General features: G+C 34.8%; 1 protein-coding gene across 1 annotated transcript in view; it reads right to left on the bottom strand.

Moving 5' to 3' along the window:
* CCDC141 (coiled-coil domain containing 141) overlaps window positions 1-26,992 on the bottom strand; it is a gene marked incomplete at both ends in the record, with an annotated part of 68,162 nt that overhangs the window by 30,127 nt on the left and 11,043 nt on the right. Inside the window, 12 exons of the mRNA XM_080346951.1 lie at window positions 581-706; window positions 1,571-1,750; window positions 3,299-3,475; window positions 4,465-4,656; window positions 5,398-5,517; window positions 7,277-7,418; window positions 9,713-9,885; window positions 13,754-13,948; window positions 18,469-18,588; window positions 21,043-21,296; window positions 23,081-23,189; window positions 25,064-25,255. Of these exons, the coding sequence (XP_080203077.1) occupies window positions 581-706; window positions 1,571-1,750; window positions 3,299-3,475; window positions 4,465-4,656; window positions 5,398-5,517; window positions 7,277-7,418; window positions 9,713-9,885; window positions 13,754-13,948; window positions 18,469-18,588; window positions 21,043-21,296; window positions 23,081-23,189; window positions 25,064-25,255 (1,980 nt within the window). The remainder of the gene's footprint in view (window positions 1-580; window positions 707-1,570; window positions 1,751-3,298; window positions 3,476-4,464; window positions 4,657-5,397; window positions 5,518-7,276; window positions 7,419-9,712; window positions 9,886-13,753; window positions 13,949-18,468; window positions 18,589-21,042; window positions 21,297-23,080; window positions 23,190-25,063; window positions 25,256-26,992) is intronic.

Genomic DNA, 26,992 nt, shown 5'->3' with positions numbered 1-26,992 from the left:
AAAAAGCAAAAGCAGTTACTCAAATTACAGAAATATATTTGTTGAAATAACAACTTCACAATGGTAAATTGCCTTGGGGAAAAATCAATGCCATGCTCCTTAGAACTCTCTCGACATACTGTACTTTTTGCTAGACATGAATCTCAAGTATCACCCAGAAACAGTTTTCGATCTAAACTAATCAAACCGACTTGTAGGTGAATGGCAGATTGAATTGCTACAACTCAGAACCAGTATTCAGAGGAGGTAGGAAGCTCAGTATGACAGACCTCAGCCTCTGACCAGCTCTATCTCTGCAGCATGAAGCTGATACTCTCCTTGTACTTCCACCACCCCAGGGCTTGTGTGTCACTTCAATATACAGCTAACACCACACAAGACATTCTCTGGATACAGAAAGTAAAACGTCTTCTCCTTTAACCTTATAAACACAGACAAAACCTTCCTTCCGGAAAAGTAATACAAGACATAAAACACTGTGATCTCAGACACTCTTTCTGGGGTCAACATGAATGTGAATTTTTACTGTATCAAAAAGAGCTTTGGATCCAATATGCATTTCTCTAGCTTGGTTTCTCACCTGATACTGTGGTTTCATTTGGTTAAGCTTTTTTTGTAGTTCCAAAACAATAAAAGGGTCACTTCCAAGGTCAATTGTTGCTGCAAGCTGGAGTGCATCTTGAAGAATCTCTAATCCATGAGTAGTCTAAAAGATAAAATGGTTCAGTGTTTCTATTTGCATGAAATAATTTTTAAAATACATTTAAACTCTAATCCAAATTTGTAACAAGAACCTTCCCCAAGCCAGACACCCAAATGTCAGTAAAACCTCTGTCTCAGACCCTCTGAGTGACAAGGGTGATAGGAAATCTTTAAGACAGCATGCAAAAACAATTCAGACATTGAGATCAGAGGACCCACACACAGTGTTTTTTCTGTGATAAGAGATGTTGTGATTTAGTGATAAATCGCACTAGACAAACAGCAGCTACAAACCTCTCTTTCTGCTAGTGTCCTGACTAGTGTTGCTTTTAAGGAACACTGCACACTGTCCCTTGCCAAGGAGGTTTCAATCCTCTTTCTTTATGAACGTGGTTGGACTTAAGTTTAGTAAATATCAGGGTACTGTTTAGTTTAGTAGTTCTTCACAACAAAACAGTGCTAAAAGAAACCCCAACAAACAAACAAAACCACAAAACCAACCAAAACACAACACACCAAACAAACATGAATGAGAAACAGAACAAAAACAAACAACACCTCCCCCCCCATACAAAATAACCCCTAAAAGAATGCCACAAAATCTAAAGCACTGCTGGTATAGAATATGGGTTTGATTAAAACTTGAAATCTGAAGTGGGGACTTGTGTATATTTGAATAAGGGGAAAAAGATAAACAACATTTCATGTTTCTTGATGATAATCTGAATGGCAGAACAGACTATGGAGAAGTATCTTAGTAATCATCTCTCTTTCTTAAATGGTACCTGTAATAGTCGATGAGAGAGTCACAGACAAACTAATAACAATCTAGAAATGTTTACCTTTATTCATTGGCTAATTTACTTACATTTTTCAGTTGTTCTTTAAAGATCTGGCACTGTTGCTTGACAGGTTTTACTTGAGTAATTTTAAAATTCCAGATTGCCCAAAGATTGGTCAGCTCTTTCTTTTCTTTACTCAGATTAGCAATGATATCTTCTGTTACTCTTACAGATTTTTCTGCTTTTAATACTAAGCTCTCACTTACCTGGCAAATAAACAGACATTTTTTTTTTCACATGTGTTTTTATAAAATACAATTAAACCCTCCTAACATTAAAGTCTCAACAAAGCTTCATAAACAGCAACTATTCTAGTGTAACTTCTTTGAAAATTTCTGGTACTCTAGATGTCCTTAAACAAAATGTTCTCTTTGAAAATACACTATTCTCTTAGAAAATACACTATTCTCTTAGAAATACACAAATTCAACAGAATTTGTATACTGAAGATGTGGCTAATGATAAAATTTAAAACCTAGAACAGGTCACTAATGACCGAATGATTGCCATCTGATGGCTGTTTAATGTTTACACAGAATAAAGTAATTTCTGAATAGACAGAACTACCCAACATGGCCTTTTGGGAAATAGTAACTGGAAAGTGAAGTGGATGAAGAAAAGATCACTGCTTTCTGCTGATAACCAAAGCAGTACTGAAGCATGAGAGGAATAAGGTGTTCAGCATTTAAACATCTGGTGTCTTTTTCCTCTTTTTAACAGAGGCTGTATCAGAAATAACAGAAAACTGGGTAATACTGTTTCTGCTTTTTCCAATTCAAAATTTTTCTTTTAAGAAAAGTTGTGTTCATAAGTTATCCATATGATCTGTATCTTCCAGATATTTAAAAGTTACTACATAATAACATAATGGGAACAGCATAACAGAAAATAAGGTGGCAACACATTTCCAGGTGTTTAGAGAGACAATATCTGAAGATCTGTTAGGACTTTAAGTGACTGGAGTGCACTTCACCTTCACAAATATTCAGCTTACGGTTACACTGACTCTTTTATGTGTGCCTGGCTGCATCCAGCTGAGACAGCACACACTTTAGCCCATGCAAACTTCTTGACCACTTTCCCTAAGTAGGTTTTTCTAGCTCCTCTTGCACGCTGCTGGGTGCTACCAAACCAGCTCCCCTTTCTTGCCCTGATGTACCCGCTCCCTAGTCTGTCCTATAAAAACAGAACGAACAGCTGTGTATCCAGGCTGTCTACATTAATGGGGATCACTTTAGAAGGAGTGACTGAGGGAATGATTGCACATCTCAAACGATCATCTCGTCAATGGATGCTGGAAAATTAGATAGGGATGCCTAGGCAGTGAAGTTGAACCCACGACAGAACATAAAGACACCAGGAAAGATTATCTGTAAGGAAGTAGCTCTACCATCCATTTCTTTAGAACTTCACTCAATCAGTAAAGACTGCCTCCTAGTGGAAGTAAAATAAACTCAATACTTGCATATAGACTACTTTCCCACATGAACAAAATGGGTATATGCATGTATTATATTTGTATGCATGTACCGGATCATTTATTAAGGACTTTGTCAGTGTTAATCACAAATCTTTTTGTATTACTTAAATGTCATTAGTACTCAAATAATACTTTCATATTTTAAGAGTATATAGCAGCATCAGTTCCTTTAAAACTGGCAATGGAGAAATCACAATCCAGTCACAGAACTAGGATTAGACCTCACCACAGGCAAACATCAAATATTCAATATGGTTTATCAGATGATACTCACCATATTTACTAAATTAAGAAAATTGCAACCCAGATTTTCGGTGAAAAATATCTTCTTTACAGCCTTTTGCCATTGTGTATTGGCTGACTGCATTGCAATTTTATTTTCAGCCTCCCTGTTTGTTTGTAGTGGTTCTGACTGATAGAATTCCTTCAGATTTTGAATGTCATCATTCACCTACAGAAAGACATAAAATAAGCATTAAAAAAAACAGAAATCAAGCTGCTATAAGTCAGAAGACATACAGGTATAATAAAAGTGAATAGCAGCTTCTGAATCTTTTCCGGGTTTTAAGATCTATCATCCTCCCTAAAATCTATACAAATACTAAATGACAAAAAAGTTTTAAATAACCTGTAAACTGGTCAATGACAAGAAGACAGGCAGCAGCAATTTGTTTTGTTTCTGTCACATATTACACAGATATTATATACCAGTGTATCAATGCAAGTATTTTCAGAGATCTGTTTAATATGAAGTAACTGAAGTTATCTGATAGGTTCTACTCCATCCACAATTTATTTCTAAATACAAAAGAACAACAGTGTTGTAGAATCTCAAAACAAGCTTTACATGAAAAATAAAAATTAACTGCCCTGGGCATCATTAGCACTGCTACCAAAATTATGTTGGTATTGAATTGATTATGATTTCAGCCAGAGCTGGTTTACATTTAACTTTTAAAAACCTTCTGATGAATTAGCATTTCAGTTGAAGTAGTGCAAGACAGTGATGAATATCTATATATTATACATATTATAATATGATAAACATCTATAATCAACATACTATGTGAAATACGTTAAAATTATATTAAGTAAAATCAGTAAATTTAAGAGTCATGGTACACAAACATAAGCATTTTTATTATGTATGTAGTGAGAGAGCACATGTGTGCAGGATAAAAAGTAAAAATTCAATTCCTATAATGGTGATTTAAATCAGCAGAAAATCTGTACTATACTAGTCACCATGATGATGTAAGTTCGATGATCAGGGCTGCTTGCTCTGGTGGAACAGATCTCCTAAAGTAGAAAAGACCTTATGAAGACTTGCAGCGCTTCCATGGCACAGCATCCACAGGATTTGTCTTGGCTACCTAAAAGCACATTTTTCACTTGTAAGATTTTCACAGTCTAGTCTGAGAATAAATACGTAATCTATACCTCCACAGCTGACTTTAAAAAGGCCACATAAGTTTCTAGAATTTCTAGTTTTGAACTAGTATTTTTTTCAATCTTTCTCAGTTCTTCATTCAGGAAGTCAGTTCTGCCAGAAAAAGTTGCCACTTGCTCCGGTTCAAACTCTTCCATATCTTTGATGATTCTCTCAGCTGCTTCCAGTTCATCTGAAGTGTCCTTTGAGGGTACAAGCATAGAACAATATGTATAATGACTGAAAAGGACTTGTGAATATTGATATCGCATTGTTAATTACCACTAGGATAATTAACATTGTTAATTATCATTGTTAATTATCACTAGGATCATTAGGATTTCTTACACGTAATTCAATTACTTGAAGGCCATGGATGTGACTTAAAACCAGCCTCCTCTGTGCTGCAGAGCTGAGTGCTGCAGTGTTTTCATACCTTGGCTGCATTCCCAATGTGACTAATGGATATTTGATGGCAACTTCACAGCCCCCTGCAAAGTTTCTCTACCTGGGAGCTACTTTTTTTTTTTCTTTTTTTTTTTTTTTTTTGCTGATTCATCCCTTTTATTTGGCATGATAAAGCACAAGAAGAGTTTTCTGTGCCTCTGACTATCTAGACAATTTTTAAACTTGGTGCCTTAGGTAGGAGTAGCAGTGCACCTTTGAAGAGTCTTCCTGTCAAAGGTTGATACTGGGATCTTGAGGTAGAAACAAAAAACATGAGATAGAGACAACAGGGATAACCAATGATGTGGGGAGGATTGACTTGTGGTATCTGTGGTTTTGTTGATTAACTACAGTTTTAAACTAAACTACAGACCTATTTTCTTTCCAAGAACACATAGGAAACTCAGCTTCTCATCTTATTTAGAATTACATACAGCATGCATTTGTTTCTAAAAGTGTTTAACATTACTAAAGCTGCCATTTATATTTCTTTTTACCTGTGTTTGTTTAGCTAGTTCAAGGTGTTCATTCAAAACTCTTTCTGTCTCAGACAAATATGAGCCGATGTCCACACCAACTGCAAGCACCTGTGTGACTTTTTTAATCCACTGCGATACCTTTATTTGAAAGCATTATTTTTATAGTTAATTTATGCAAGCAGACAGTACAAAAACAGTATAAAACATCACTTTGGATAGAAAAAAGTGAAATAGCATTTGTCTGTTGGTGTTTAGATTAGGTACTTTGTACAATAAGAGAAATTCAGGAATGAAAATAAAAAGGAAGAAAATCCTACTATTTATCTTGAGAAAATTCTAATGGGTATGGTCAGAATTTGAGAAAACCAATTCCTGTTTGCTCTCTTTTTGTCGATAGTACTTTCCTTTATCTCAAGTATCCCAGGCTTGTTATTTCAATAAGGCACAACTCCATTTTAATCTAGATATTATAACCTTGGCAGAAATACTTATATTATGCTCCGTTTTTTTTTTCAAAAAGTACATTTAAAGCTTCCCTGACAAGAGACATATTTTTATGCAGATATTTGCACAACTCCATTTCATTGTCACTGCAAAACATTATATAGGCATGATGATAACAGAACAGATTATGAAGAGCAGAGGAAGCCGATACCAGCCATAGTACATATAGTTATTATTAGGTATGTGAATTCACACATACCATATATTTTAAAAAGCAGCTGCTGATTGAGGTCCAAGCTTTATAAAATGAGGCTTGGGGCAGCTGAATTTAGCACCAGACTCATTGGGATACTTTGCATTAGCAAAAGGTTGGAACGAAAATTGTTTTCTTGGTAGGAATATAACAAAAAGCACTGTTCACTGTAAAGAAAGATCATGTATTATGACTTGTATCTTCAAAATGTTCTCTAATGCAAGTCTGGGAACAAAGTGATTAGAACAAACTGTAGAATGAAATGATATGTCAAAATTGGAGTCTAAATTTTAAGTAAAAATTACCTTCATAATTGAAGTTTTAGCTTAAGACTCACAATATGCTGATAACACCACTTCTACAAGAACAATAGCAGCTGTCAGCAAGTCTTATTTTCAGCTAAACTGAACAATATTTTCACTGGATTCTAATATCACAAGGTCTCTTCTACATAAATTGTATGCAAAGGGACCAATTTATGGCAAATTGTCTGCCTATTTGATTCAGAGTAGTTTGTTGCAAACATCACGCCAATATGATAAAATATCAGATTACAAACTTAATTATTCAGTCATTTAATTTTATTTACTTTTTAATTTGAATTCACACATAGAACCTTATTTAGGAGTCATGTGCCCACTCCATCTCTGAGAAGTTATTAAAAATGTGTGCAGTACTACAGAACATTCAACAGCTTAAAGAAGGCTATAATGTCCTTGATGCATCCATAAGGGAATTCTTAAAGCAAACAGAATATACTCTCCTTTCGCTTTACTGAAAATTTGCTGTGGTTCACAGTCACCACGCTAATTAACCCCCAGTTTTGCCACGCTTCTGTTTTTATCCTCAGCCAAATGAAACAGAAGACATAGAAATGGTATACAAAACCTGCATGCAGGTCACAGTCCTGATTGCTCATTTGTTTTCCAAAAGATCATAAAGGCTCATTATCTAAGTAAATCCATGCTTTATTGAAGATGGTAAAATGTTTTCATGGAAACAGCTGCATTTTTTCAGAACAGCTTTAGGTTCATTTCTGCTGATAACAGCATTCAACATTCTAATTACAGCTGTGTGCTCTCTAACAAAACAATATGTTCTTTGTTATTATTTGAAACTACTTCAAAATTCACATAGCTAAATTATGGAAATGCAAGGTGCTGTTCATGAATACATTTAGAAGAAGGAGTTATGATGCACCTTATTTAGATGATCTTCAAGTGTGGCAGTCCATTGCTGTTTCTTCAAAGTAAGTTCTTTATAGTCTGGATGCTGTCTGATGAATTGATCTACTTTTCTTTGAACATATTCCATCATTTTCTGAATTCCCGTCACCCAAGAGCTAAAATGGAAAAGCAGAACTGTTGTTATTTCTCATTTCTGATCAACAATCAGGATGATAATGCTTAAAAACAAACAAAACCAAAACCAAACCACCAGCTTTTCTGTTGATTTCTATAAATAACTTATGTATTTTAAACTGTGACCCTTAAAAGAAAAACAACCAAGAGAAATATTAAAATTAATCTAGACAAAATTGATAACAAGTAGAACACAGGAATGACATTTCCAAACAAATCATTTTTTACCAGTGCGTAAGTTAGATTCATGTTCCAGAGATCTTGAATCACTGAGAAATAACTCATTTCATGAATTATTCTGACTTCTATCTAAAGACTAGAACCACTAATGGAACAGCCTAAAAAGAGTGAAAATATATGGCACATCACTTCTACTTTAAAAAAAAAAAAAGAATGTTTTCTTTAGACGTTCAAATATTTCAGTTTCTACAGTAGCTGAGAAAAGAATATCACATACATCCTAAGATGCTGAGCTGCATCTGGAAGAGACCAGCCAGCAGGTTACTCCCCTCTGGTTAAGGGCTCGGGAAACTACGTCTGGAGGCTAGTTTGTCCAGTTTGGGTCCCCACAATGTACAGACAAGCTGAAGTGAACTGACCGGAGGCCACCAACAGGGCAGGAGACCAGAGCACATGATGTACAAGGGGTGCTGCCAAAACTCTGTTCAGAGCAGAGGTGAAGAGGTGACCTAACTGCTGTCTTTCATTACCTATGAGGCAGTGGTGTCTTTCCAGAGGTGTATGGCAAAAAGGCAAGAGGCAATTGTCACAAGTAGCAGCAACATAAATTTTGGCTGGATGTAAGGAAAACACATTTCACAAGGAGAGTGCTTAAGCAGTAGAACGGGTTGCCCAGAGAACCTATGGAATCTCCATCCTTGGAAATATTAAAAATTTGGCCCTAAGCAACCTAATCTAACTGACAGGCTTTGACCAAGGGACTGAGCCAAATGACCTTCAGAGTTCCTTGCCAGTTGAAATTGTTCCATGATTGTATTCCTTGAGCACATGCGTAGGAATATAGTGTTCCACCTGCACACAAGTTCTAGCACCAGTCATTCAAATATATGGCAAATTCATTACATTCAGGTTGTGAAGCCTGAAGGCAGCAGGGAGAAACTGAAAAGTTAGAATATTCTATGTTTGTTTTCTCAGAACAGACCTTAATTATGTTTATGATGCAAATAAACATTTAAACTATTTGATAGCCTGGGATTTTTCACTGTTCTTTAGAAACAGCAAAATACATTTCTAGTGAGATTGCTCATTGATATCGCTTTAAGTTTCACCTTCCTTCTCTAAATCACTGCTGCTTCAGCTGTAATACTTGGCTGTTTTCTAAATTACAATGTCTTCTAGGCAGAAATCTTACTTTATATATTTATTTATAGAATATCTTGAGCAGCACTTTGGCACACAGGATATCTGCCTGTGGCATTCCCTCTTTTGATTGAATTTTACCAGAAATAACTGGTAGGGTTATTTTGACAAAATAATTCATTTTGTCTTTATGTGCACCAATGATATCTTACTCTCCAACTGCTGATTTAAACTGTTTAAACATTTTTTTAAAAACTCTTCATAAGGAATAAAGAAAATTAATGACTTGTTATTTTAGGGATTCATTGTATAAAGGTCTTTGGCATTCTTAGCACTAATTAATGCTGTGCAGACATAATTTGAAACACAATACCTGCTTCTGTTGAGGTAATGTCTAGCAGAACATCAGATCCTAGAGAACAGCAGCATACATTCTGGCATTACGGCTAGTTTAGGAATCAAAGTTTCACTGAGGAAAAACCCTTTGCTTTCAATTTAATTAAAATATCAAGACATGCCGAAGCAGTAACAATAGCTGTAAAGCTAGCTAAGTGTGTTCCCAAAGCAATTTCTATTTTATTTCAAAAAGATCTAAGAGGATTACATTGGGAAGCAGGGAGTGTTATAGCCATTCATATTTTGATTTTCATTTTCATACATTTAGTTTTCCAAAATGTTAACTAAACCATTTTTTCTGAACACTGCCCTAACATCAATTCCACTGTTTGACACCACTCTTAAAAGTAGCATGTAGCATTCTTAAATGTTTTTGTTAAGGAGATTGCTTTGTGTAAATATCAACAGGTAAGTATGGCAGCAACTTTGAGTTTTAGGTCATTTAAATGCACACCTACCTACATTGACTCTAAATGCAGTCTCATTCTAACTAGTTTAGTTATAAAGCAACATGTAGATATGGAGAAATGCAGCAGATATGCAAAAATGGAGGGAATACCTGTGAGAATCTGCTTTTTTAACTAGAGTTTGTCCCTTTTGCAAGGTAGTCACTGTGCAAACTTTAATTGCTTCCTGTAATTCTTCAAACTTCATTGTCAAGCTAGGTAAATGTAAGCTTTCAGAATTAAATATTTTAAGGTAATTCTCAATACCTTCAATACCATCAAGTACCTGAAAAAAAAAAAAGAAAAAAAAAAGAAAAAAAAAAAGCATTTGTTGTCAATTTTTCTGTTTAAAACGTGCAAGCATATTCTTTTACATAATCATATGCTTGGTAGACACTTAATAACTGACATTACTTCAGAAATGAAAAGCAATATTTTAATTTAGGGCTTGATATTGACTTTGCAGGACTCGGAAGAACACAGGTATAATGCAACAGAAGTTAATATAAGGGCATGCAAAATCATTATTACTCTTCAAATTTTAAACTACTCAGTATGTTCAGCTGAAGCAGAACCAAAATAACAAAAGTGATACAGCACATCAGCCCTGAAAGCTTTAGTTATTCTGCTTTTACATGTTTTAAACATATCAAGTGTATATCCAACAAGTAAATTACAATTAAATACATTTTTATTTAAAAGATAGGCTTTGATTTGGCACATATGCAGCTTTGGTTTTGTTATGCCTATTCTGATTTCCTTTAGGGCAAGCAGAAGTTTCTTATTCAGATGGTAGTGAACCTCAAAGATTTTGTTTCTGTAAATAGAGGCCATTCACATGAACTCAAGAACTGGGCAAAGTTTATTTATTTGGGGTAATTTGTTCTGTACACTATAGCTTTGAAATTGGTTCCATCTTTTTGAAACACCCTGTATAATGAATTCCAGTCTTCAGGGTCATACTTAAGAATATTAAAGTCATAGGTAAGTTAGAAGTGTTCAAGAATGACTATGGATTTGTAAGCATTTCAGAAAGAGCTGACCACTCAGCCACTCTAAGTATTACTAGTTAGCATATACAACTAGGTAGGCAGCAAATGTAAGTACTTATTTTGAATCTTGCTATAAAGCATGGTTACATTTATCAAAGAGCAACATGAGCAGAACGGTAACTGGATGGGAGCCTATTTAGAAGAGAACCAGGACGGAGGAGGGGAATCGAATTATGTCTTCTCTGCAACTTTACTTCCTAAACATCTGAGTGCCTTGTGTGTTCATCAGTCTGCATCTTCAAGGGTGACAGGCAATGTTACTGAGTTGCATTGCCTGCATTCTCAGTGCTTTTGCTGATTTGATCAATTAAGGCTGCTACCACAAGCAAAGACTTGTTTTCCTCATCCTCAATTTCAGTTGCAAGTAGGAAGCCTGATAACAGCAAGATATTATCTGGATTGACTTTTTCCACAGCAGCCACTGCCATCACCAGTAGTTCTATACCTTTCCTATTCTGCTCAGAATAGCAATATCACGCCCAAAACTCAGATTTTAAAAGGCTCAACCAATTCAACATTAAAATATGCACACAAAGCCAGTCTTCTACTTTTACCTTAGAGTCTTAGGCTCTTTTAAAGAATTAGCATGTGTGTATATATTTTATAGCATAAGCATATTATGGCATAGACAACAGAGTATGAGGAAAGCACCACATCTACATACAACTGCAGTTACCAGAGCATAAATTATATTATGCTGTTTTAGAAATTTTATCAATTGATCTATCAGCTTATAACACAAAAATACTTTGCAACTTATATATTCAGAAGTTAAAGATGCAGGACAGTTGTAATTTATGATCTAAATGCTTAACACTAATGACAGGGTGGGTACTTTTTTTTTCATTTCTGCATGGAAGAATAGTAGGGAAAACAATAGTTATGCTAGCAAGACCTTACAGGCTGTAATTTAAAAGAACACCAACACACTGAAGATAACACAGGCATAATTCCTATGAGGAGAAAAAATACCCTTCTTTCCTGAGCCATTTTGACATTTTCTCCTATTAAAATAAAACCTTCGTAATAAATCCAAATGTCATTCAAAAAGATTCTTAATATTTTTCCCTACATTTCTTTATTTTAATGGTTACCTTGACCATTCTTTCTGATTGGAATCCATTTTAAGTAATTCTAAAAAAGCAACAAAAATCATGCTATGCACTTTTCCCAGTCTGTTCAGTTTTGTGATTATGTATATGCACTTTAGGTATCTGATTTTGATTTAGTTTTATTTTAGTTCAGTCTGTCTTCCTCATCTACTTGTCATGGTTTTGAGATCGTTTCAAGGAAGTAAAGGATATAATCCCTCTGTACATCCTCTGTTTCTCTACTGTCATCTGGCTCCATATAGTTGTATTGCTTTCAAAGTCCCATGCCTGTTCAAAGATTGTTGTTGAACTATCCTTGGAAAGCATCTGGTTTTAAAGCTTCTATACATTGTCTGCAAACAATATGCTTAAAGAAAATATAAAAAGACCATTTGGTCTTTGGACATCTTAAAACACAACATTTTCTAATGAGCATTCTAACTAAAAGGTTTTGGAAGAAAGGTTTTCATCATTAATAATACCTTAAATATGTGGCCTTGAAGAACAGGTTTGTTGTAAAACAGAATCAGAGAGATTTCACATTTTACGTTTGATCTTTAATGTTGAGTTCCTTCTTTTCAGTGAAAAAATTTCCTATGTATCACCTTATTTTCAAAATCATCAGAGACTTAAAATTCAATGGGACACCTTCAGATAGCAGAGTCTAAGTACTTAGTATTTCCAAAAAACACACAAACCCTTGTTTTCTTGAACTTCATTGTAACAGGCAGTTAGTCAGCACTGCTGGTTAAAGACTTAATGTTTCAAGAGCTTTGTGCTCCAAATCACAGCAACAAAACTGAGAAGCCATTTTTTAAAAGACAGGTCTCTGATCTCATAGCACACACCTGGAAAAGGCTTGAGTAAGGTCTCTACTGGTATCAAGGACTGATGAGATAGAGGGTTCTTTGTTTAAGCCTTAAGCTCTAACTCAAATTTCCTTTAACAAACTGTTGTGTATTAATACTAGAATGTAATAACAGAAATTACTTTTACTAAATGGTAAACCAAACAAATTACTAAATTATTTCTTGCTTTAACTAAATAATATAATCCAGTTTGCAGTTATGAGAAATCTAATACAGCTGTGGCAAATTTTTCCAATCACTCATTTCTTCACTGTTTAAAACATATGGTCTATTAGTAGTTGGAATTTGGCAAAGTTTGACATTCGTCTGTGGATTTTGCTGTCTGTTGGATAGAAAAATCATATGCTATTACAATTTCCTTGCCTGTATAAGTGCTTATAGATTGCCAGTCTGCATTACCTACGACTCCTACATAAATTACAAATATCACGAGCAGAAAAATACTAGCAAACAATCCACAGTACTCCACTGGAAGCTCTTCTGTTGATAAATATCCCTATTTGTTTTCCAGTTTTAAGGGTTAAAACAGATTTAGCTCTGAATCAGCTTCAAGTGGCTTGAGGATTTTGTATTACTCTTACCATCAATACATGAAACAGCAGTAATTCAACCTTACAGAAGTCTGTTATAACACAGTTTCCACCTTTATTGACCCTTATTTGGTCTTTTCATAAAAATCTATTGTTAACCTGACACATATCAACATATTTGAACTAATGATATTAAGCTCCCTCAATTCCTTATTAATCAACTCTGTGTTCAGCTGTTCCCATGAGTTTGCCCAACAATGATTTTAGGTTGAAAACTTTAAAATCAACTGTGCCATCACCTTCCCACCTGACCATCTTAATATTTCAGGGGAAACTGCAAGTTTTCAAGATTTTACAGCACTACTTTGACTCTTCTCTCTCTCTCTCTCTCTCTCTATATATATATATATATATTTAGTGTATTTAAAATGCATTTGTCATTTTGCATAGAATTTGAGGTGAAAGGCAATATTAAAGGGTAACCAGATTTGTAATTTTCCACTCCAAACAGTTTAGCAACCTGCATTTGCATATACCACATTTATCAGCCTTCAAGAGCACACTGACAGCTGTATTATTAGGTTATTATTACAGATTTGGCTTCTTACCAACCTTGGCAGCAGCATGAAAGAAGTCATTGGCCTCTTGTAGCAGGGCTTTCCTTTCTTCCATATGGAAACACACTTCTTGTTGCAACAGACAGATTTTCTGATTTGAAAGCTTTAGATGTTCTTTTTCTGTATAGTCCTCTGAAAGCAAGATCTTAAGTGCCTCAGCTTCCAGTTGTTCCACAGTCAAAATCCATTCCTAACAGGAAAAATTCCATCTTAATCAACTACTCATAGAAAAGTAATATACCTTCCATTAGAGAACCCTTACCAAAAGCCTTCTCAGAGATATTTCAAGTTCAGCTCTTCCACAAACAAGCACCTGAAGGCCAAATGCTGCCCACTAGATTTCCTTGTATGCTTGTAAAAAATACTGCTGTTTTAGAATATCCTGCAACGAAATTGCACCACCTCCCAAGAAAACACTCAAAAATATCCACTTGTATTCCTTGAGGACTTGAACTGACACCCTCAGCCTCTCAGTCAAATAAAAAGAAAGTAATCTGGAGGTTTCTTTTTCTTTTCTTTTCTTTTTTTTTTTTTTTTTTTTTTCCCCATTTTATCTGTTACTGATAAACTGCTGTAGCAAAATCTTTCTTGACTTTATTTTGTTTGTTTTATTTTGCTTTCAAATTAAAATAACAACCACCAACCACTTCTGAGATCTGGATGCAATAATCTTCAGCCTTCTAATTAAGTGAAACCCTGTACTGTATTGTTTAATGCAAAATTCTCCTTCTATAAAATCCTGTCTCTGTCTCGTCCTAAGTAATATTCAGCAAGAATGAGGATTTTCAGGATAATTACAGTCTGCTGTGCTGTATTTGATCTTTTTTACCTGAAGAATTTATCTTGGGAAAAAATAGTAAGGAGGTCTCTCCATAGACAGAGCTTAATTGGCCTATTTATGAATAAGGTGTGGACCCCCAACATCAATTGTATCAGCACCACAATATCATCATTTTCCATTACGTACAGCTGGAATGACTGGTACCAAATGCATTCCATGGCTAGATTCTAATAAAAATTTCACTTACATGTAAACAAATAGATGTAAATGAGAATTAGCAAACATCACTGCATTTGGGAGCTTTTAACTGAAACTTATAATAATTAACCAAAAAAAAGGTAAAGAAAGTACAGTTGAATACATGCATCCTCATGTTGTTATTACATACTATTTTTATAATAATTAAAAGTAATATTTTATGCAAGAATGATAAATGCATAATTTCATGTAACGGAAATATAAATTGTTTATAGCTAGCTTAGAAGCAGATACAGAAAACTCAAAAAGTTCTGAATTGTTTCAGTGTATCACAATGTGTATTATAATTACAGTACGCAATGCTAATTATAAGAAAATTACTCAACTTGCAGTTAAACAATTTCCTATAAGAGGATTTCACTGTAACCATGTCCATAAATCTGTTCGGCACAAGGTGCCCAATAGCAGCTTTTAAGTGATCTTAAAACCGAGGTTAAACTTTGCCTCATTTATAGTGAGGAAAGCTTCTTCTCCAACCTTTCACACAAGTTCAAAAAAATAGTTTATTGTAATACTTTATAGTTTAAAATAATCCATGAACATTACAACCTTGCGCAATCTCTGATGGTATTAAATGTAATTAGAGTCATTTGCTATCCTATTTGATCATTACTCAAATTTGGTTCAATTTTTTATAAAATAGCTAGTGACAATTTCTTTTTCATCTTTCTACTCATAATGGAATGTTTCTACACATAAAAGCCTATACTTTTCCTCAACAGGACATAGAAATGCAGTGGAAAAATCTTTGTCAGTTTTTTCTGTACTTCAGCGTTCTATATGTTAAATTTGTAACAATCTGTCAGTCAGGACTAAAATATTTGTTACGCATTTTCCCTGGGAGAAACACAAAGCCTACCTTGACTTTTCAATAATTGCTTGTGCATTCCTCTGACCTATTAAAGACACATTGCTCTGTATATACTTATACTCAATGTGTCTCCTTAGCTCATGTCACTGTTCTTGCTATTCCTCATAGTAGTGAGTCTGTTAAACACTTGCTTTCACTCTTCCATTTGGCAAGGAAGATGAGCTCTTTCTAGGTTCCTTGATCAATCAGGTATTTTTCAAGACTGTTAAAACTGATGAAGTAAAATTATTCTGGCTTTAAGTAAAAGTCTTGAACAAATACCTACAACTTTATCTTGTTATTAAAGAAGATTGGGTGAAAAAAGCAGGTAATTACAATATTCTTGATCCTTATGTTAACAGCAACAAATACAGCAATTAATACTATTGATAGTGACATTTAATTTGGTCATCAAAAACCGTCCTGAAACCTCATTAGAGCATGTTATTACCTAGCATGGCTACTCCAGACCCAACAAGCACGCAGAACTAGAAGACAGAGAACTACTCTCCATCTTGTTACTAAATCCTTATTAAAAGGAAGACTGATTCCAGCATTGCTCAGTCCCTAAACATGGCAGAAACTAGATAAAATAAAAATAATTTAGAATACCACTTTTCTTAATCTCTAAAGTTATTTGGCCACAAAGTGGTGCTAGCAGTTTGTTTTTACCATGCCATGAGCCTCTGATACACATAGAAATATAACAGCAAGTAGTTAATTGGTGCCAGCAGACCTGCTCATTGAAACGTGTTTTCCTAAATCTGCCTTTTTTCTGCTCTCAAATCTCGGGAGAGGTGGGGCAGGGCAGGAGGAGCGGGGAGGGGAAGGGAGTGAATCACTTTAGTATTTGGGAGGGTTAAGGTTTTTTTCACCTCTCAGCAAGGTGAGGTTCAAGGTAAGATAACAACTTGAGAATGTAACCATTCTCCTTTCTTCTCTCAGCCCAGTAATATAAACAGTGTGTTAAGTCTGTAAATCCTTCTCAGGCGAGCCTCTGAACAATTTAAGCAAAGATACCAAGCTCATTTGAAGGTTGTTCTGTATTTCAGTGCATTCAAACCATACAGGTTGAATGCTCTCTGCTCTCTGCAGTGATGACACCTCATATTAAACTCCTAACAAATATTGACTGGAATATACATTTGATTGCTATATTTTATCTAAATTTTAAAATCAAGACGCCAGACTCCTCCTTTATTCTGATCTCAACGTCTGCAGTTCAGTGCTGTAAAAAATAATGCACAAAGCCACATAACTCAGCTTTCTGAAATACATTTTGAGTATATAGTTTAATGTGTTCACTCTTTTTGCAAATCATAAGAATAATGAACATATTCAGTAGCATCCACTTCAAGAATTTCATTTCCCCTTCCTAGTAAGAACAGCAGAAGGCTAAAGGTAATATTTTTCTACATCATAATTCATGTGGATGCATAACAAAAATTAATGCTAAACACTTTTAAATGACCCTACGGAAAAAGAAAACCAAATCAGTCATATTATATGAATTACAAATTTCATAATGTATGGGAGAAGAATTGTTAGGTGAAACTGTAATAATCACTGTTTTCATTGTAAGTTAGTTTCTGGATGCTCAACCATGAAATGAATTGATTATTATACAAAATGAAAATGCATATTTTTCTCCTTCCCTCAACTTACAGTATCATTTCTAATTCAGACAACAAATTACAAGAATAGCCTTCCAATAAGAAATCTGAGGAAGGTTAATGATCATTTGGCTAGGTTTAAAATTTAGCAATACTTTAAGACACCTCACAGCTTACTCATTTACTGCTTATCTCCTGCTTTTTGTGTGCCAAAGGTCTGATCAGGCTTCGCAGCAGAATTTGGCTTTTCATACTCATTTCCCCTAGATGAAGAAAAAGTGTTTTCTGACATGCTGCTTGGAGAAGCATAAGAAATGCTATGGTATTCTGCTTACGTGACAATCCTGAAGCTGTTAACTGTAAATTATGCAAACAGGCAAACCTGTGACATTTAATACAAAGCTTACAAAGAAACAGAACTGTGAAAAACCTGCAAGTTGCTATGAATACAACCACCTTTTAAAAGGCATTTTTTTCTATTGGAATAGTTTTAGGATGAAAAAAAAAGCCTACTTGGTCATCTGGGTTATCCAAATACAATTTCTTTAAAATCATACAGTGTGGAATGATTCTGACCCAGCAACAGCACTTACCTGATGACAGCATGTTTGAAGTATCTAAAGAAGTTCTAAATATACACAATTTACCTTTGTTTGTTTGTTTGTTTGTTTTTAATATACTAACATTTTCTTTAATCCCATCTTGCTTTTATGAGTGAGGGTAACTGAATTATTTTCTGGAAAAAATGGCATTCACAATTAAAATAATATTTTCAATTACTTTTATTCCAAATAAATAAGTGGGCAAATACCACTTCCAATCATGTACACAGTTCAGTGACAATCAATTATGGTAAAAGTGGTTGGCTTTTTATCCTTTATGAACATTAAAACTTGGTAATATACTAACAAAATTTCCTTATTTTTTGGAACATGGTTTAATATGTGAACTACCAGTCTGGAACATGACCACTAAAATGAATAAACATCTGAACAACGTCAAAGATTACTCTTCTTTTACTGTATCAACAGCTTTTAAATGAGAAAAACACTGAGAAACATGAAGGCTTGCATTAAAAGAAGTAAAATGAAGAAAAAAAACATTTAGACATACGGAAAAATATGTCTTACGTATTACTAAATTTCTGAGTTCATGTTTTGCTACTCATTCTTAAAGTTCCTTCACCAATGAATAATCATATTTCTTACTTTCACTTTGACTTCAATTTCTTCAAGCTCTTGAAGTAACTCTTCATTTTCCAATAGAGATGAGCCTAAGTTCTGCTTGTGAAAATAATCCCTGATGTTTTTCTTGTACCAAGAGGTTACCTAAATAAATAACAAAAAATAATTCAGTCAGTGAAAAATTTTAGAAGCAACTGTCCATTTTTAATATAGGTAGAGGACAGTTTCATCTACAAAAGAAGCCCTAATTTTTATTCCTTAAACTTTTCATACCTAATGTTCATGCTTTTTTTCACGTATTTACATTTGTATTATTTAAATATTAATAAATGCAGAAGGAAGAATTGTGGTCAAAACAAACATGTGTTGGAATATATGTAACAAAATAGAAGAAAAGGTATTCATGAAGTATGACCAAATTATAAATTAACACAGTAAAAGAAAAATCATATTATAGTCACAGATAGAATAAAACTATGCTTTCTAACATGATCAAGATATTGCATTTTTCCCCTAGAATCACATTAACTCAAAAATATTCCTTTGAGTGCAGTCAAAGACTATAAATCCGAGAACTTTTGCAAGAATACAACCGCCAAAAAAAGAAAACAACAAAACACCACAACACTATGACACAAATATGACTTCCACATGACTTCCAAATATTTATGCCTCATGATGAGGACAAGTAGAATTCCCCAGTAAATTTTATGAAATCTTGACATTTAACATCTCAGGCAATATGATTTTTTTTTTTTTTTAAAAAAAAAAGAAGCGTGCTTGTCTCCAAAAGACGCCACAGATACATATATATATATATCCCTTACTCTTCAACAGCAAGCTATTTCTGAAATATTTCCATTTTGAATGTTCCTCTATGTTTATGTACTATAGAATAACACTGACACAATCATGTAATTGTAGCAACATCTACTATCTCTTAATGTAGAGAAGGGATAATTTTTCTAAATGAAATAGGACCTATTTCCAATATAGTGAGTTAGCCTGATACTGAAATTTCAGTTGTAGCTGTTGTAAATTTGTTAGACTAGATCAAATTGAAATAACATTTAATTTTGAGGATCTTTCTTTTGTGGTATAGCTATGTGGTGATACTGAAAAAAATCAAAACCAGTAACAGCAGCAATAATACACATCTCTAAGCAAGTACTAGATGGTTTCTAATGATTTGCACAGAAATTGATACAGCCTCCTGTACTGTAGTTCTTCTTATTATTTTTATTATTATTGACAGCTATTATTTTATAACTACATAATAAGATTATGACACTTGCATAAGATTATTTTTATTTGGGTTGGTGGGGTTTTTTTTTGGTTTTGGTTTTGTTTCTGTCTTATTAATGAGTAATAATTGCTCTGTTTCTGGCAGCTACTGATACTGAGTGCTCCTGAAATAAGGCTGTCAGCTTGCTTGTGTACCTCAGCAATTTCATTCTTTATGCCAAATTATGAAGACTTGTGCTTATTGAATAAGGTGATTCTCACCTTAAGCTCACAGGCAGTTAGTGCCTACAGAATGGACTACTGCTAACAGTTTCTAACATTTTCCTCTGATACAGGGGGAAACTTTATTTTGGAGGCAAAGAAGGAAACTTCCAGAGGTATTACAATCAGGACTCTACTGTCATAGGCCCATACAAAATTTCAGTGTATTTACAACACACTGAAAATAATGCACCTTCAGTCTTGTCATAGACTTTGGCAGTTAAATTTGCATAAATTCCTCCTCAGCATACTTAATATCCAAAGAGGTGGAGCAGGACTCTCCCCATGTCTTTTTACAAGTTGCTGAAGTTATGTAGTATTTCTCAAAGAAAATGAGAGTGATCTTGCATTGCAGAAGTTTCTCTAATAATGCGGAGCACCACGAGAGCAAAGCTATCTGATCTGAATGCTGTGAGATGAGGCATGAAAAGGAAAAAGAGCAGTGGGAATGGAAAGAGGAAGAGCAAGTTAAGACTTAAATGTACCTAAGCCCTGAATGGAAGGTACAAAAACAAGCTGTATTTGAGAAACTCGGTAAAAGATGGGAGCTAAGCTGGGAGGAAGAAGAGACAGAAATAGGTTGCAGGTATGGAAAACCTGCAATCACTATGCTGCCCTAGAGAATTTTGATTTGACTCCAAGAACAAAACACTTCTCAGCTTTCAAACACCTCAGCTGGCTAACTATGCTGTATCTTCTCCTCAACTGACCAGCCCAGCACCAGCCCATCGCAGTTGTAATTTCTGTTACCAGCTACTGTTATCACTCGTGCCTAGAGGTTTGTTTGTGCTGGGAATTCAATTTGAAGGGAATCTAGTTTAGTCTGAAGTACCACATTTGATAACTTAGAGGAGGGATCCACATAATAGAAATAGTAATTTTGAAGGAATTAAAGTTATATTAAAATAAATTATGAGGATGTTATAGTTACGAAGTCAAATATTCAAAAGTTAGGGTCTCATCAAAGGAAGTGGCCCAGAGATATTGGACTAATAAATATATTTAAGCTCCTTTTCTCTGATAGTCTCTACTGTAAAACAGTTGCTAGATGTTTCTTTTTCCTGTGACTTCCCTTAATGTTGTATGTCTTACCTGGTTCTCTTGTTGGTGCCACAAACAAATTTGCAGAACTTGCTCCAGTCCTTGGCGCTGATGTTTAAGGAATCTGTCCAGTTGTCGTCTCCTGTCCTGTAGCATTTCAAGGAGATTGTCAATTTTCAAGCAGCTGCTGTGGGCTCCCTGAATCAGTTCTGGATTTGCATTTGGCCCCTCACATTTGAAATCTTCTATGAATTCAGTTAGCTCTTGGCTTTTGTTTAAAAGTGCAAGTGACTTTTCCAAAAGCTCTGTAAGAATAGAATGTCATAGAAAAAAGAAAAAGTTATTTGTAATTCTAGTAGCATGTTTCAAATATTACTCAAATATTTTTAAATCTACATATCTATTTGCATACACAAGTGTAATGTATTTTTCTGCATTGCACGAGCAGGTTATAAATACCCTAGAAGGTATGTATCCTAAGACATTTCAGTTTTGACAGCTGTTATATAAATGTGCAAAGGTGTAACAGTGTATACACATACATATATGGACCTATAATATTATATACATAATATCTATACACATATAATGGTGTACTGAGAGCCATTGAGACAAAACCCAGAAGCAATTTTGTTTTCTCAAAACTGAGTTCTTTTTGATTGTTCCCCAATCCTCAGAGAAGCTGAAGTGAAATTTCCTACCCTGCTTTCTGTGTGGGTCAGTAACCTCTGTAGTTCTTCATTAATGATGCAAGTGAAGTTTGCCCCTTATGCCCCTCACAGAAGTTGAAAGAAAAAGTTTGTCTGTCTGGGGCTTGTTATAACCTTATGACTAAATAATTAATGAATATCAGGAACACTTACCTTCATTCCATAGCTCTACCTAGATACATTCAGGGTTAAAATTCAGTGGACTAGTACACTTCAATGACCTACTAGTCACGCATCTTTGTTTCACCTCCTTAAAGACACATAGCACAAAAATCTATTGAACAGACAATGACCAGCATTTATAGGTCTTTCAAATGAAAAGATAAAAATTATACATCTGGAAAGAGGAAGAAGAGGGGCCATGCCAGAATTAGAGGCAAGTTAGGCATGAAGAAAAGTCTAAGGAAGGAATGTTTCCAAGGAGCTGCTAGTGAAGCAACAAATGACAAGCAGCAAACAGTTGAAACATTCATCTTCTCAGCTGAGTATCTGTACTGGTAACTCAAGCTAAAGCACCCTAAATCACTGCCTTCCATATGGAGCACCTAGGGAAGATGCAGAAGGGAAATGCCTGCACTTCTCCAGCCACCAAGAGCTAAGAAGATAGTTTAGTTTCCATGGGCTTATTGCAACAAGCCTGTCCATTTTACTTCTTGCCTTCCAGAAAGGTGATAGTAATCAGAACAATTAACATTTGTGATAAAGTACTCATCACATACTGGTAAAGCCAATACTTCGTAAAGGCTGTATTTGCAGTCATCTTACTTTGGAGTGGGTTGATAGTATCCTTCTTGCAGAAAAAAATACAAACACTGGTTTTTTTAACAAATAGTTCAATATCAGTTTTCCAAATTTGATGTGGTTAAGATAGATTAAGAAACCAAACAATTGCAATCACTTTCCTCCAGGAAAGGTTTATCCCCATCGAAGCAGTCTTTCTCTGGCAAGCCATTTCATCTGCTTCTTACACTCATAGACCCTCTTTTCAGCAATAAATTACTGCCAGATACTCCAAGTCAAAATTGATATACAGTAAGCACTTGAAGATCGAATTGGAAGCCCCCAAACCAATATTAGAGTTACCCAAGTACAATTCTCTATTTAGTCTCCTGAGAAGAATACCTGGCATTCAAGATGGCAAAAAATAGTTAAACTCCACCAGCTGTTCTGCAGCAACAAAGATGGAAACATGAGAGATCTAGCTCAAAACCAAAGTTTAATATCTTTCAGGAGGACTAATACAGAGTTATTTCACCAATATTTTTTCCAAGTATAATATTTTCATATTTGTTCTGTTTGTTTTAAATACACACAGGAAGAGTAAAATCAAAGAGTCAGTGCACAATCACACATCATCAGAAGTGGGATACTGTTTGTACCTTTTGTATGATGTTCTTGTTGCAGAAGGAGTTCTCTCAAAGAGTCAATATTGTCAAACTCTTGGGCATTTTTCAGAAAATCTTCAACTTGGTCAATTTTAACAGCAAACTGCATTAAGAAAACAAACGGTAGGAAGAAGTACAGTATAATTTTCTTTTGCAAAACTCTGTAATATCTATGTTATAGGGAAAGTTCATGAGAATTTGTAAATTCCTGAGAAAAGTGACTGCTAGATACAGATTCTTTGTGGCCTCTATGCATCTTCTGTTTCTTTGAGGTTCTCATTGACTGAGAGAATCCAAATTTCAGTTGACTTACTCTGTAGCTACAGTTTGTCACTTTATGAATCATCTTTCCTATATAGCCTTCAGACCTACTGAAAATAAATTCTTATGGAAGAATTTGATAATTTCAAAGCCTTTGGTAAAATAATTTAACATGAATGAAGCTTTAGGTTTCCTTCCCATAACTTCTTCCAACTGTTAAAGTATAGCCAGAAAACAAACCAAACCAAACACTTAAGGGCAACAACAGACACAGATCCCATCTTCAAAGCAATCTTTCAAAGGCAGAATGAGTAGGAAATTTAAGATAACTAATATTATGGTAAACACAGTAATTAATTATAGTAGGAAAACAGCATTTCTGTAAGAAACACTGAGATTAAGCTACTCCTTTACAGCTCATTTTTCCATGGGTTCCATATTTTAAATATTGAAACATGCTGTGTTTCAGGGAGATCTGGAGCAGATTTCACAATCTGCTGAGATTCTTAAAACTAAGATTGGAATTCTTTATTTGGCTTCCAGCTTTGCAGGTGCAATTCCAAGTGTGAGTAATTCAGAGAGATTTGAGACACATATTGCATTTCTTCTTCCCTTCTGTATATAATGAGTGTGATCAGTGATGTGTTCTGGCTGCTGCATTTTCTTTTAATGACATAAGCCTGTTGCAGGGGCAATTCAGCTTGTTACTTAAGGATTTAGTCTGCACTAGGTCAAACTTTGATAGTACAGAATTTATCATGGTGATACTTATGCAATCTCTCTACTAATTTCTTTGTATAATACACATCACCAGGACACAGTAATTAGTAGATTGTTGCCCTTGGAGTTCTTAGGTCGGTTAGCAGTAGAATGGTTGCTTCTGTAATTTATAGTGGCAGTGGGCTATTGCGGAAACAAAATTATCAGGGAGAATTATTGAAGTCTTCAAAGCTCTGGGGATGCAGGGAGAGTTGAATGTGAGGCTACACAGAGTGAACACATAGCTGCAGGGCATGGAACCCCCCTCTGCTTGAGCTCCCTGTTTATCAGTGAATTAGCATAAGAGATACAGATAAATGGGTAAACAGAGAAAGACAACATTCTGAAATCTGTCTCTAGGCTCACACAATTGAGCTTTTGAGCACATCTGCACACAGAAGTCTCAGGTAAAGGACTGGCAAGTTAGACTAATATTTAGTTTGCATAATTACAATAGCTGTATGGATATTTCAATGTAAAACCTTCAGTGGCTAATCTTCAGTAAGCATTAGTGAAGGCTTCTGAGAAGGTAGCTTTTTTACCACCGAATAATTTGAACCATAAAGAATGAAAGATATTCTGCAGAATGTCCATAGTCACTGAATTACATATTATAGGTTTTGGTCCAGTTCTGTTTTTCACTGTCATTTTCTGTCAAGTACAAATTTTGGAAACATCATGACAAAAGTATCTCTTAAAGCCTACATTGGTTTTTTGTTCAGTTTCATCCTGAACTATCCGGAAGGCACAATAGGAAGGATGCATCTAGAGATTTTTATTTTCTTAATTGCTTCTCCCTTTAAGAATGCAATGAACATGTATAACAGTAAAATTACAGTGGACAGAGTACCTGTAAGATGTGGAAGGTTTAAAATTAAGTCTCACCTTTACAGTGGACAGAGTACCTGTAAGATGTGGAAGGTTTAAAATTAAGTCTCATTTGAATTGAATACAAACCTCCAAAGCACTTTCAAAGAACACTGAAGTAAGTTCCAGAAGTGCCTGTCTCTTCTCTAACATAATTATGAGGCCATCCCATGCATCCCCAAGGGTCTCTGCCATGGCATCATAAACTTGACTCTTTTCTTTGTTCTCCTCTGCAGCCTTGTCTGCTTCATGCAGCAGGTCCCATACCTGATCTTCCAAAGCCTGAGAAGAAAAAAAAAAAGAAGAAATAAGTAAGCAGAAACCAAAACACTGTTCTGATAATGACATCAGGCTGCTTTTTCAGTGAGTCTAATAAACAAGTCTCCTGCTCCTGCTTTACTTCCATGTCCTAGTGACAGGAGCATAGCTGTTCCTGCATGTTTTATAGCAAGCTTCTGAATTTCATCTGCACTTCAGAGGCAATATTTTTATGAAATTTCATTTAAAAACAAGTGTTAAGAGAATTTATCATTCTATCTGTAATATTTAGATTCAAATTAGTTTACATCTCCTTAAACACAGATCTTCCTGGAAGTGGTAGAAATGCAGATATTTTGGATCTTCTTTCATATGCCATCATATTACATTCCTTCCCATTACAAGCTTTATTATATTACTTACCCAAAAGCCTCCAATGAATTCAAAGTAATCCAGACAAGAGTAACTTGAACATATGCATGTATTCTCCAGAAAAACACAACATTTATGCAATGTTTCGAGTTTGGCTCTCTGTATTGCCCAAGCTGGCCAGCAAATAATACTACTCTATCGTCAAGAAAATCATTCTACTGTGTTTCATTCCCTTTACTAATCTCACTATGGGAAAGAAAACTGCTGGGCCATTTCCAGCTAATTTTAAAAATCTTCAGTGTGCCAGAAAAACTGGTTAGCATTTGTTCTATACTCTTTCCCCCCCGCCCCCCATCTCAGGTTTTATCATGAGCATAAATTAATACAGTGTCAATTTCTGCTGTTATTACAGGTGTTATCAGATGAATGTGTAATGGGAAAATAAAACTATATTAGGCAAATTAAAATCTGTGATAACTCATATTCATGACACAGACTCTAATAAAGGCTAAAGAATTTGAAAACTTCAAATTCTCCAGACAGATCTAAGAGAAAAGAGGAAACTGCAGAAAGCTTTATTGTTCTAAACACAGAACTATAACCTCCAGTACTCCCTAGACTACATAAAGGTGTTGGCTTGAACTAAAGAGGCTCATCAGTCATCTCTAAAAACAGTACTGTTAGAACAATACAAACTATGGAGTTCTTGCTTTTTTCTTTGAAAAAAAAATATAATTAAATTATTTTAACTTTACAGACAGCCAACTATGAAAATAAACAGTGGTAAAATTAACAGGCATAAGAGCAGCTCCAACAAATCCATCTTCTTCTACAGTATATAGGAAAGTCATTATCAGCAACATGAATGTAGGCTTATTGTTTGGTGACAAACACATCAAAAAGGGCATCTGATGAAAAGCCAGTGCTCTAGAGAACAATACACACTCCATTTGATTTTCTGAATACCAGCAATGGGAACTGTTGCTTTCTAATCCTTCTACAAAACCAATTATTTTTGTTCTGTTGAATCCCCACCATGACTGCCTCAGAATGTAAGAAAAGCTCAAATCTCCCAAATGCTACCTGTTATGTATTTATGTAGAAATCTAATTAACATTTCTTAAAATGATGCTTTGACTTCAAATGAGGTAATTTGCATGCTGTAGATACTGTCACTCTGATGTAACAATTGAAAGCAACTGTTTTATATCTCCACTATGCCACAATGAGACAAGAATCAGATCAGGAAAAACAGTTGTCCTTGGGAATCTAATCCAAAGTACTCCAGTCAACTTTTATTCAAGTTATGTATACATAACTACAGTTATACATAGTTATACATAGCTATGTATGTATACATAACTACAGTTATGTAGCTGACAAGGCACC

The sequence above is a fragment of the Nesoenas mayeri genome (genome assembly GCF_963082525.1).
Source record: "Nesoenas mayeri genome assembly, chromosome: 6".
NCBI lineage: Eukaryota > Metazoa > Chordata > Aves > Columbiformes > Columbidae > Nesoenas > Nesoenas mayeri.
The sequence above is the reverse complement of the archived record's forward strand: the minus strand, read 5'-3'. Positions and strand labels throughout refer to the sequence as shown.